A 13,520-nucleotide genomic window follows, 5' to 3' on the forward strand; every position below is an offset into this window, starting at 1 on the left:
GCTAACATGGTGAAACCCCGTCTCTACTAAAAATACAAAAAACTAGCCGGGCGTGGTGGCGGGCGCCTGTAGTCCCAGCTACTCGGAGGCTGAGGCAGGAGAATGGCGGGAACCCGGGAGGCGGAGCTTGCAGTGAGCCGAGATCGCGCCACTGCACTCCAGCCTGGGTGACACAGCGCGAGACTCCGTCTCAAAAAAAAAAAAAAAAAAAAACAAAAAAAAAAAAACAAATAAGACTTGGCTTTCTTATTCTTATAAAACTCTGAAAGTGTCTAAAACCCTTAAAATCACATCAGATTACACCTGCTTAGGGGGAAGTATCAAAGCTTCTGCAAGAGGAGTCTCCACCCCAGAGTTTGTAATAAATATAACGAAGAGGGCTGGACGAGGTGGCTCACGCTTGTAATCCCAGCACTTTGGGAGGCCGAGGCAGGCAGAACACTTGAGGTCAGGAGTTCCAGACCAGCCTGGCCAACATGGCGAAACCCCGTCTCTACTAAAAATACAAAAATTACCTGGGCGTGATGGTGTGCACCTGTAATCCCAGCTACTCAGGAGGCTGAGGTATGAGAATCACTTGAGCCTGGGAGGTGGAGGTTGCAGTGAGCTGAGATGGCACCACTGCACTCCAGCCTGGGTGACAGAGCAAGACTCTGTCTCAATAAATAAATAAATAAACAAATAAACTGAAGAGCCAGTGCTTCCTGGAAAGTTGTTTATTGGGGTGATCGATCAAGGAGAGACTCCACTGACCTGGACTTCCATTGATCAGGCAGTGAGGAGTTAGGTGGTAGCTCAGGGAGACTGAAGGTGAGCAGGAATAAGCAGCCTGAGCAACAGACAGGAAATTGTCCAGGGCCATCCCGAACCTGCTTGGTAGTGCTGTGCTGGAGTTTTTGGAATTTAGAAGGGGACATGGTAGTCACTGGGGATAAGTGGCTAAGATAAGGAAAGTGAGTCTGGTAGAGCAGGGTGTCTATCGCGTGGCTGAACTGCACCCACTGCTCCATTAGCTGGGTCTTTGTGCATCCTGAGCCCCCATCTAGCTCGGTCTCTCTGGGTCCCAGCTGCTTCCCTGTTAACTCCCCCGCCTCCTTTGTGCCTGTGGAGAGGACAGAGGCTCAGCCATGAAGTGGGAAGGGACAGGATTAGAGGAGTGTGGGCAGTGCTGACTTCCCTCACCAGGCAGGTGGGTGGGGGTGAGACCCAGGCCTTTATTTCCCTTCCAGGCCGCAGTGGGACAGCATCTCCCTGGGCTGGTGCAGTGGAGCAGCAGGGAGTGGAACCACAGAGGCATGGGTGTGGGCTGGGTGGTGGCCACGTGCAGCTGGTAGGTAATGAAGACGGTCTCCAGCAGGCTGCCCACCATCAGGGAGAGAGACAGGGCGAAGTAGACACCTGAGGGCAGAACAAATTATAAGTAAACCAGGCAAATTTATCTGTAAGTATTTCTCATGCCTCTTTCCTAAATCCAGTCTTCTTTCACAGCCCCTTCCTTCCTTCCTTCGGCAGAGCAGCAGCCATTTCTCCTGGCCCTCCTCCCTGGCCCTGGGTGCCTTTTCTCCTCCAGAAAGTGGGAGGAGCCATACTGATGAAGGGGGTGCCACTGGCAGGAAGCAAGTCATTCATCATGAGCAGGAAGACGTTGCAGCCCAGCAGAAAAGTTATCTTGAATGGGGCGTGATTCTCGCTCTCTGCTGGCAGGTAGAAGCTGAGGGGCGTCAATGGCAATCAGAAAGCTACTGGGCACCAGCAGGTTTATGATGTAGAGGCTGGGCCTGTGCCTGATGGCCACCTGGAAAGAGACCAGAGAAGATGGCAGATAAATAGATGGCAGAGGGCTCAATTTGTATATCTGACCCCTAATCCTTGCCAATGTGCTGTGAGGCTGCTGGGGACGATCTTTTTAAGTAACATTTGCACATTTAATTGTGCTCGTCTACATAGCGGCCTCTGATTTGTTGTCTAATTTGCATTCATTTTTAACCTACTAGGAACACAATGACTGGATAATTTTAGGTGCAAGTGGACCCTTGAAGTCATTGTGAGCAGTAGGGGTGAGCTGTTCCATTCTGAGTGGCAGGGCTTATTACAGTCCAGCCATTCCTCCCCTCTCCAGAGCAGGAGCGGGTGAATGAGGAGTGGGTGAATGGGGAGCGGGGGAGGCCTTGGGGATCCTGCTTCAGGGTAATTAGGTAGATGGGGCAGTGGGGAGCAGGCGCCCAACCCTCTGGAACTTTTTTTTTTTTTTTGAGACGGAGTCTTACTGTCTTGCCCAGGCTGGAGTGCAGGGGCACTATCTCAGCTCACTGCAACCTCCACCTCCTGGGTTCAAGCGATTCTCCTGTCTCAGCCTCCCGAGTAGCTGGAACTACAGGCATGTACCACCACACCTGGCTAATTTTTTTTTTTTTTAGTAGAGACGGGGTTTCACCATGTTGGCCAGGCTGGTCTTGAACTCCTGACCTCAGGTGATCCGCCCACCTCGGCCTCCCAAAGTGTTGGGATTACAGGTGTGAACCACTGCTCCCGGCCTGGAGCTTCTTTTTCACTTCCCAAAGAGCATTAGGTCAAGAGGACAATCACGAAGCTGCTGGGATCAGAAGTCAAATAGGGACCCCTGGACTCACATAGAACATGATCTGGTCATATAGGTTGTTGCCCATGGACATCTTTGGGGTGGCCTTGTTGATGCCCAAGAGCTCCCACTCCCCCTGGGTTCAGATGACGTTGTGAGACATGTCTGTGATCTCCCACACCTCCTTGTCCATGCCCAGCAGCATGCCGTCCACTGGAAGGGAGGCTGGTCAGTTCATTACTACACAGGTAAGTCTGCCCACGAAATTGGATTCCTCCCGCACTGAGCTTCTAAAACAAATTTTCTTCTGTCCTTTTAAAGCAGGGTATTCTGGTTTTCTCAGAAGTGGGTTACCTGACTAGCAATTCATATGTGTGTGGGCAGCAGCATTAATTTCTTTTGTTGTTGAAAACAAGAGTGAATCTAGTTCATTATGGGAATATTGGATATGACTCAAATGTGAGTCAAGAACTTTTGGAGTCGTTCCTATTTTCCTTCTCAGTCCCCCAGTTGTATGGTGGTGTTTTAGTGGAATCAAGCTTGAAGAGCTCAATATTTTAATAATTATATGCATGCCCACTTTGATGGTTTTAGTTTATCCAAATCTGCCACGTGACACCTGGTGGCATTCGGTTATATTAATTTACCGGTTTTTAAGTGTGTTAGCTATTAGAGTTAAAAGATTTGAGCTAAAAATTATAGGTGTGCAGCAGCTCAGAGTCAGCTGGGCCTCATTTGGCACATGGGCCGCCCAGCTTGTAAAGCAGCAGTTCTTAACCCTGTCCACATGTTAGCATCACCTGGGCCCCACCTGGGACAATTTAATTGGCATCTGGGGTGATGTGCAGTTATTAGGATTTTGTTTTTGGTTTTGTTTTGTTTTGTTTTGTTTTGTTTTTGAGACAGAGTCTCGCTCTGTCGCCCAGGCTGGAGTGCAGTGGTGCAATCTCGGCTCACTGCAACCTCTCCCTCCCGAGTTTCACACCATTCTCCTGCCTCAGCTTCCCTAGTAGCTGGGACTACAGGCGCCCGCCACTATGACCGGCTAATTTTTTGTATATTTAGTAGAAACGGGGTTTCACTGTGTTAGCCAGGATGGTCTGGATCTCGTGACCTCATGATCTGCCTGTCTTGGCCTCCCAAAGTACTGGGATTACAGACATGAGCCGCCGCGCTCGGCCTGTTTTTTTTTTTTTTTTTTTTTTTTTTTTGTACTTTTAGTAGAGACAGGGTTTCACTGTGTTAGCCAGGATGCTCTCAATCTCCTGACCTTGTGATCCGCCTGCCTCGGTCTCCCAAAGTGCTGGGATTACAGGCATGAGCCACCGCACCCGGCCCTGTTTTTTGTTTTAAAAACAGAGTCTCACTCTGTCACTCAGGCTGGAATGCAGTGTGCAATCACAGCTCACTGCAGCCTCAGCCTCTGTGGCTCAAATTATCCTCCTGCCTCAGCCTCCCAAGTAGCTGGGGCTAATTCTTTTTATATTTTGTAGAGATCGAGGTCTCACTATGTTGCCCAGGCTGGTCTCAAACTCCTGGGCACAAGCATTCATCCCGCCTTTGCCTACCAAAGTGCTGAGATTACAGTGTGAGCCACTGTGCCTGGACAGTCATTGGTATTTTCAAAAAGCTTTGTTAGGCCACCAGAGTGGAGCAACACTGATCCAAAACCTTTTCTAACGATACCTACACCACTCAAATGTCTTTCCCTGAATCTTAAACAGCTACCAAAATGTGTCACACTTACCTGTGTGGAGGAAAGAACTGAAGGTGAAGGTACAGTTCTGTTGGTCAAAAGGGAAGTAGAAGATGTCCAGGTTACAGATGCTGGTCACTCTCATTGGCTTATCGTACTTTATTTGACCTTCACTGCTGATATAGGCAGTGAGACCTGAAGGCGTCTGAGACACATCCATGCTGTTTGGGGAAGGAAGGGAAGAGATGGAGTCTTTATCAGCTCTTGTCTCCCTTCCTTCCAGGGTCTCCCCTGCTGTGCTCTTCTTCTAGGCTCTTTCTCTTTTTATTTATTTTTTGTTTTTGAGACTAAGTTTCACTCTTGTCGCCCAGGCTGGAGTTCAGTGGCACAATCTTGGCTCTATGCAACCTCTGCCTCCCAGGTTCAAGCAATTCTCCTGTCTCAGCCTCCCGATTAGCTGGAATTACAGTCACCTGCCACCACACCCAGATAATTTTTGTATTTTTATTAGAGATGGAGTTTTACCATGTTGGTCAGGCTGGTCTCGAACTCCTGACCTCAGGTGATCCACCTGCCTCGGCCTCCCAAATTGCTGGGATTACAGGCGTGAGCCACCGCTCCTGGCCCCTTTAAGTCACTTCTAACTCCTCAGGCTTAAAATTATAAATGAAGTGGGGAGGAGATACTTGAATCTGTCTTACCAAATCCATCCACAGGAATGACGTCAGCAGCTGGAGCTGTGCATCCTGATGAGGAAATTTCCATGCAGGATTATTAGTGTAAAAAGGTTTGGCCCATGTCCACCTCATATTCCCACCAATATTTACTAATTTATTGGGTCAGGCATTGTTGTAGATGCTGAATTGTCTTTTCCTCACTTGTTTCCCGTGTCTACGGGCAATTCTGATTTTAATTAATATACAGACTACTTTTTTTCTAGAGAATTCTAGAAACGACAGGATTCAAAGACAAATGGCTTCCTGAAAAAATATCACTGTAGTATTCTTCTTCGTGCCTCTCCATTGCATAGGAAAACCATCTAACTTGTGTTAAATCCATCCAGGGTACCTCTTGTTCACCATGGGGCCAGGGCCATGTTGGGTTGACAGGGCAGAGGGTCCTTGTTCCTTATTAGAAGCCATGGGAAAGATGCAGGGACTAAATCTCACCACTCCCAGGATGGCAGACAGGGTGAAGGAGATGTTGACATGGGTAGGGATGCTGTAGTTGGTGAATGGACAGAAGGCCTTTCTGTCAAACACTGCTTGGAAGGCAGCAGGGTCAACCCCATGCTGGTCAAAGCCTGAGCAATTGATGGTAAAAGCGTCGCCTTTTCCTATAGAGAGCAGAGACTCCGTGAGAGAGGGACTCTATTTCCAGGGCTGGAGTCTCTCTGCAGAGAGACAAAATAGGGGATATACTGAGAGGAGCAGGTGAGCCCCTCCTTCCCATGCCAAGACTCCCAAGGCCATGGTTGGGGATGATGGGCTGGGCTGGTAGGCAAATGGTGGAAGTTGATGTGGTGAGCTGAGGTCAGGGCTCTATTCTCATTCCCATTGTTTCAACCTCATGCAAAGTTTGCCCAAATCTGTATGAAAACTTGGCTTAAGTGCAATGGCAGCTACTTCCAGGAGTCCTTTAATGTACCCGTCGCAAGGCTCTTGGCTCACCTAGCAGTAGAACTGCCCAAATCTTGTGGTCCAGGTCACCTAAAAATCGATGCTAATGCATTTCTCTCTCTAACTCTTAGGATCTTAGGTCTACTGAAGGCAAGAACTGATTTATCAAGAGGATAAGAGACATTTTACACAACTGTGCTTACTAGGTAGATATGGGAAACGTAGTAGGTATCTGACTAGGTGCTTACCTTGGTGCTATGCATTCATTTTGCTCTTCTCAGATTTAGTGACCTCAGTTATCTCGTGGGTTATTTCTAGCATTGGGATCACGAGGTGACATCACTGAGCATACAGGATTTGTTCAGTCACAAAGTGAGGCCAATGTGCCAGGCGCGGTGGCTCATGCCTGTAATCCCAGCACTTTGGGAGGCCGAGGTGGGTGGATCATAAGGTCAAGAGATCGAGACCATCCTGGCCAACATGGTGAAACCCCATCTGTACTAAAAATACAAAAATCAGCTGGGTGTGGTGGTGTGCGCCTGTAATCCCAACTATTCAGGAAGCTAAGTCAGGAGAATCACTTGAACCTGGGAGGCAGAGGTTGCAGTGAGCCGAAATCACGCCACTGCACTCCAGCCTGGGCAACAGAGTGAGACTCCATGTCAAAAAACAAACAACAACAAAAAACAAAAAACCACAAAGTGAGACCGGTGCAGCTATCGTCTCTTGGCCACGGCCAGGGAGCCATCTGGGTAGTACCTGAGTGGCATCTTTGCCCCATTGCCATCATTATATAGTTCTTTTCTCTGCCTCCTTCTCTCTATCTCCATCTCTTTCCATAATATTTAAGGTACGTGCCCAGATTGGGAACAAATATTACTTCATGGAAGCAAAATATCTACTCATTTCCACCTCAGATTGTCCCCTCCCTCAGGGCATGTTTAAAATCAGCAGCTACTCTTCTCATAGATATCACATCAAGAGAAACAGAGACAAGGAGGTGGGAAGAGGGTTGAGGCAGAGGAGCATCAGAAGTCGGTGAAAAGGTGGAATTGGGAAAGTGGTGAAATGAGACGGTTTGATAGATCCCTGTGCAGGCAGGAATAGAGAAAGTCTGTTTGTACTCATCAGTGAAATGTTTTTCTACCTGTCACCAAAAGGAAATCAGGACACAGACATTATGGAAGAAATATTTAACACGTTCATTCTGAATGCCCTCCAAATGCTAGAGGTGAGTCCAGGTGTCCCTCAGAACCACATTCTGGTCTTCCCTGTTCTTGTCCCATCTTACCTTGAAGCAGAAGACTGACAGTGAGGCAGAGGAGGACACCCCCCCTTGCAGGCCACCCTCCTTCCATTCTTCTTTCTGGACTCTTCTCTGGGGACTCACCAGGAGCCCCCAAACGCTGGAGCTTAAAGAAGCTCAGACTACACCTTGCTTGCTGGTTTTGAATACTACTCATGGCAAGTGACCACTCCCTGTGAGAGCCTGTGGCCAGAGAGGTCCCACCAAGTGTCCTGCGTTGACTCTGCCCAGGTGCACCTTCCGGGCTCCAGGCAGGCAGAAAATTGGGCGGACACTGGGGGAGAAGCATTCTATTTGGCAGCTGTGTGCTGAGATCCAAAACAAAATAATGTGCCTTAATGAGAGAATGTGGGCTGGGGAAATTAGGATTGTGTGCTTCTGAGACCAGGGACTCTGCAGATTTGGAAAGGTGGCAATACTTAGTGATTTGGTTATGAATACCAAAGTATCTCTTTTTTTTTTTTTGAGACAGAGTTTCACTCTGTTGCCCAGGCTGGAGTGCAGTGGCGCCATCTCGGCTCCCTGCAACCTCCACCTCCCTGGTTCAAGTGATTCTCCTGCCTTAGCCTCCAGAGTAGCTGGGACTATAGGCACCCACCACCACGCCCGGCTACTTTTTTGTATTTTTAGTAGAGACGGGGTTTCACTGTGTTAGCCAGGATGGTCTCAATCTCCTGACCTCATGATCCGCCCGCCTCGGCCTCCCAAAGTGCTGGGATTATAGGCCTGAGCCACCAAGCCCGGCCCCCTTACCAAAGTATCTTACAGCTTTTGTTGACAGTGGAATTATTCCAAATGCCAAATTATAAAGCTTGGCTCATGCATTCATCATCTAGTGTCTGTACTTTTCCAGTAGCCCCTAACTAGATTTCCTCTTTACAGTGTCTCTGCCTTTCTGATTTATTCTCCCCAAACCAATGTTCTCTATATAATTTTTAGGCTATGCATTGATTACATGATAATAGAAATCATAAAATTAAGATAGTAACACTTTGTGCTGTCAATAGTGTTAATACATAGCGTTATTGTAAACTAGTAATCTCAGCTAACATCAATATTATTGGCATGTGTTAATATTATGTCTTATGTCACCACATTCCTATTAAAAAAAATTGGCTCAAATGAATGAATTGGAGCATTTTTATTTCAAGTATCTAAGCTACATTTCCAGAAAGACTTGGACATTTTTTCCTTGCAGAAAGGGTGAAGGGCCAGATGTAGAATACAAAAGAAACTTTGTCCAGAATCGATGATCAGGACAGCCCTAAGTAGAAAGTGCTGAAAAATGCAGGAATAACTTAGAGGCCCAAAGTAGGAAGGCAACTGGAGGGGGCTGCAGTGGATTCCATTTGAGGTTTGCAGTAGCCACAGTCCTTCAGACCTACCAGCTCTGCAAATAATTTCTTCCCTGATTTGGAAACTTGGCCAGCCTGAGCCAGAAGTTGAATGGAAAGGAAGAATCAAAGAGGGGAGAAAGAGAAGCAGAAATGTAGCTAGAAGTACTGGAGTGGAAGGAGCAAGAAAGGGAGGAAGACAAGGGAACAGAGGAATTGTTAGAAAACCTGCTCCAGGCCAGGCACGGCGGCTCACACCTGTAATCCCACTTTGGGAGGCCAAGGCAGGAAGACCGCTTGAGCCCAGGAGTTTGAGACCAGCATAGGCAACATAGTGAGACCCCAACACTACAAAAAGTAATTTTATTTATTTATTTATTTTTTTGAGACGGAGTCTTGCTCTGTCACCCAGACTGGAGTGCAGTGGCGCAATCTCGGCTCACTGCAACCTCTGCCTCCTGGGTTTAAGCAATTATTTGTCTCAGTCTCTTGAGTAGCTGGGACTACAGCCACGCACTACCATGCCCAGCTAATTTTTGTATTTTTAGTAGAGACGGGTTTCACCGTGTTGGCCAGGATGGTCTCGAGCTCTTGACCTTGTGATCCACCTGCCTCGGCCTCCCAAATTACTGGGATTACAGGTGTGAGCCACCGCACCCAGACAGAAAGTAATTTTTAAAATGAGCCAGGTGTGGTGGTGTGTGCTTATAGTTCTCACTACTTGGGAGGCTGAAGTGAGAGAATTGCTTGACCCCAGGAGGTCAAGGCTGCAGTGAGCCATAATGGTGCCACTATGTTCCAGCCTGAGCAACAGAGCAAGACTCTATAAGAAAGGGGAGAGAGAGAGAGAGAGAGAGAGAGAGAGAGAGAGAGAGAGAGAGCAAGCAAGCAGGAAGGGAGGGATGGAGGGAGGGAGGGAGAAAGATGTGTGCTACTCAGGAGGCTGAGGCAGGAGAATCACTTGAACCCGGGAGGTGAAGTGAGCCAAGATCACGCCACTGCACTTGAGCCTGGGTGACAGAGCGTGACTCCATCTCAAAAAAAGGAAGGGAGGGAGGGAAGAAAGAAAGAAAGAAAGAAAGAAAGAAAGAGAAAGAAAGAAAGAAAGAAAGAAAGAAAGAAAGAAAGAAAGAAAGAAAGGGAAGAGACAGAGAAGGAAGGCAGGAAGGCAGGAAGGAAGGAAGGAGAAAGAGAGAAAGAAAGAAAAGAAAGAAGGAAGGAAACCTGCTCATGGTTTAGAGCGCTCTTTCATGACTTGAAAGGGTTCAGCTGGGAGACACGTTGGCACCTGCAACACAAGGTACTGGCTGACACAAGGAGGAAGTTGTTGTCATGAGGGCTGGGGCAACTGGCCAGGCTACAGATGCCCTCCCAAGCCAGGCGGCCAGGTGGTTCTATACATAATGTACTTTTAAAGCAAGTCAAACACAGGTGCGATCCAGGACAGATCTGGAAAGCCAGGTATGTGAATGGCCCCGGAAGTGGACTGAAGAAGAGAGAGCAGCAAATGAGATCCTAGGACCCTGGTTTTGGACTATACAAGGCGTCGATCTGGGGTATAGGAACCCTAGAAAAAATGGCCTATCATCAGGGTGATTCTCAGCTTAAAAGGAGGGAAGTGGGGACTGAGGATGACTGAACAACCTGGCAGAAATGGAACATGAAGTCTGTCCTTTAGATTTGACCTATCAAGCCATTTAGGACCAAAGTACAATGTCACAACGTGACTTGGACAGTGTGTCCTGGGAGTGCCTGCCTCCTCCATCCCTTCTCCAATGAGTTCTCAGAAAGGGAAGGTCAGCCATAGAGCTTCAGTAGCTGAGATATCTTTTTTTTTTTTTTTTTCCCCCGATATGGAGTTTTGCTCTTGTCACCCAGGCTGGAGAGCAATGGCGTGATCTTGGCTCACTGCAACCTGTGCCTCCAGGGTTCAAGAGATTCTTCTGCCTCAGCCTCCCAATTAGCTGGGATTACAGGCGTGTGCCACCATGCTCAGCTAATTTTTGTAGTTTTAGTAGAGACGGTAAAACCATGTTGGCCAGGCTGGTCTCAAACTCCAGACCTCAGGTGATCTGCCCGCCTAGGCCTCCCAAAGTGTTGGGATTACAGGTATGTGCCTCCGCACCTGGCCCAGATGTCATTTTTCTGAGGCCATCAGGAATACGTGTTCCCTACATTCCTACATTCTCTGGAATATCCTGGGTAGTCTTTATGGCTCCCATTTTAATTCCCAGCACATGTCCTTCCTAAACCAAGCTATAGGCTTTCATAGTGGCTCAGAAGCTCTTCTCTGACTCAGAGGTCACTGTGGAAGGGTCAGGGACTTCCTCCACACTGTCTTCTTTCTCTGGGCATCTTTGGAGCTTATGTCTTGGGTTTACTTATCTCTAGAATTCTTGGGCACTCGGCTGGGACAACATCTGGAAATAGAGCCTCTGAATTTAGGCTTTAACTGCCTCCTTGGGTAATTCTGGGTTCAGTTAGGATTCCTATGAGCCTGCGGTTACCTAGAGCAGGGTTTCTTGACCTCAACACTGTTGACATTTGGAGCCGGGTAATTCTTTGGAGGATGTTTAGCAGCAACTCTGGCCCGTCAGATGCCAGTAGGATCCCCCCACCCTAGTTGCAACCATTAATAATGGCTCCAGAGATTGCCAAAGGTCTTCTTAGGGGTAAAATTGCCTGCACTTGAGTACACTTGGCAAGTTGGGATTCTAGAAGTTTAATGCTTTTTAAAATCCCAAATGACAATAGGGTGGTCATCACATCCTCTCCTCTCCTCCCACCCCCTGTTCTGACTGACAAGACAATTCCTAGCCCCTCTCATGAAACTCCCAGTATGGACTGACAGCAGACACTTGAGACTCCTGTCCAGGTACTTTAGTATTGGCACCTGGTGTCTGCTGGGCTGTACTCTGGGGATCGGAAATAGGGAGGTTGGGCAATAGATTCCCTAAGACCTTAGGACACCAAGGTGAAACTTCTTCAGAAGGGTCGGGGCACAGACACTGGATTTAGGAGCACAGTGCTGGGGTCCGGCGCCAGGCCAGCCGGCAAGGTCTGTGTGAGTAGGCATGACAGCTTGCTCTACTCTGAAATGAGGGCAAGTGTCACCTTTCATCGGTTTCGTACACCCTGTGGAGGCACTGTGTGAGTATTGTCCTGGCCTGGGATGCACAGCTTGTTATGGCTGAGGGTACCCCGGGTGGCTGAATAGTCAGAATCGGACGTTCCAGAAAGGCTAGAGGCTGGACACAGGAGCACTTGGGCCTTCAGAGGCTCAGGAGAGCCAGAGGTGGTTTGAGTCAGTGCTAAGGACACTGCTGGGCTGGGTTTCCAAGGCCTTCATGTTTGGGGGGGCAGCCCTAGATCTGTTGGAGAATACCATCAAGTCAGGTGTCGGTGTTTCCAGAAACCTTTGTGTTTCCTTGGAATTCCCTAAACCTTGGTTGCAGCTCTGCAATAGCTATCCCTGAGTTGCCTGGAAAAGCATTTCCTCCTGCCTAGGGCTGCCCATCCTCTAGGTGCCCTCGTTGGAGAATGGCCTCGTGCAGCATAGCCAGCCTTCCCAGGAGGGTAGAAAGTTAAGGCAAAGAATCTCTCTGGCAACCGTGCATTACCATCAAAACCCTCCAGCTTCACACCTGGTCACCTGCTTAGTGATCTCACTCCTAGTTTGGTATTTGCTACATTATCTATCCTTCTAGATTATTCTGAGTTCATTTGTTTGAAATGCAAATCTGACCATGTCTTTTTTTTTTTTTCTTTGTTTTGGAGACGGAGTCTTGCTCTGTCACCCAGGCTAGAGTGGTGCAGTGGTATAATCTCAGCTCACTGCAACCTCCACCTCCTGGGTTCAAACAATTCTCCTGCTTCAGCCTCCCAAGTAGCTGGGACTACAGGCACACGCCACCACGCCTGGCTAATTTTTTTGTATTTTAGTAGAGATGGGGTTTCACCGTGTTGCCCAGGCTGGTCTCGAACTCCTGAGCTCAGGCAATCCGCCCGCCTCAGCCTCACGAGTGCTAGGATTACAGGCGTGAGCCACCGCACCTGGCTGACCCTGTCTTTCTTATACTTGAAATCTTTCAATGGCTCCCATTGTTGATAGTAGTTAAAATTGTTGGGCCTGAGAATCTGCGTTTCCAATGGACCTCCAGGTGTTGCTGCTCTGCAGCTAGCTGGCCTTGGGACCACACTTGGAGAACCATAGGCCTCCACGATGAAATCTAGCTCCTGAGCATGATATAAAATATACTCCCTGACGTAACTCCCACCTAGCTCCCCATCGTTTTTTGCCTAGAATTTTATGTTCTAAAAGAGTTGTTCTTATCTTTAATGTGTATCAGAATTACCTCATGTGCTCTACCCTCATCCTTCTGTCCCTAAATCACAGTCTTGGCTCCAAATCAGAAGTGCCGGCAGTTGTCCTCAGGAATTTCCATTTCATTCATGAGTGTTTCTAATATGGGTGGGCCATATTAGAAACAGCACCCCCAGCCACATAATATATGATTTTACACCTCTATATTTTTCTCAATCTAAAATACACTTTCTACCATTGTTTTCCTGTGCTATTAATCAATTCTTTTTTTTTTTTTTAATTGAGACAGAGTCTTGCTCTGTCACCCAGGTTGGAGTGCAGTGGAGTGATCTTAGCTCATTGCAACCTCTGCCTCCCAGGTTCAAGCAATTCTCCTGCCTCAGCCTCCTGAGTAGCTGGGACTACAGGTGCGTGTCACCACGCCTGGCTAATTTTTTTTGTATTTTTAGTAGAGATGGGGTTTCACCATGTTGTCCAGGATGGTCTCAATCTCTTGACCTCGTGATCCACCCGCCTCAGTCTCCCAAAGTGCTGGTGGCTCACAGGCATAAACCATCACACCCGGCCTAATCAATTCTTTTTTTTTTTTCTTTTGAGATGGAGTCTCACTCTGTTGCCCAGGCTGGAGTGCAGTGGTGCAATCTCTGCCTCTGCGTTCAAGCG

At 48.1% G+C, this 13,520-nt stretch overlaps 1 protein-coding gene across 1 annotated transcript; it reads right to left on the reverse strand.

Moving 5' to 3' along the window:
* Positions 1–608: 608 nt before the first annotated feature.
* On the reverse strand, positions 609–7,701 carry LOC101010310 (5-hydroxytryptamine receptor 3C). Its single transcript, XM_003894758.4, is given in 9 exon segments — positions 609–1,102; positions 1,183–1,398; positions 1,590–1,716; positions 1,718–1,795; positions 2,631–2,791; positions 4,326–4,560; positions 4,913–5,020; positions 5,444–5,610; positions 7,185–7,701. Coding segments are annotated over 9 exon segments (1,782 nt in total). The 5' UTR covers positions 7,489–7,701; the 3' UTR covers positions 609–716.
* Between the last annotated feature and the right edge of the window lie 5,819 nt (positions 7,702–13,520).

This window comes from Papio anubis, chromosome 2, assembly GCF_008728515.1.
Source record: "Papio anubis isolate 15944 chromosome 2, Panubis1.0, whole genome shotgun sequence".
Classification (NCBI taxonomy): Eukaryota; Metazoa; Chordata; class Mammalia; order Primates; family Cercopithecidae; genus Papio; species Papio anubis.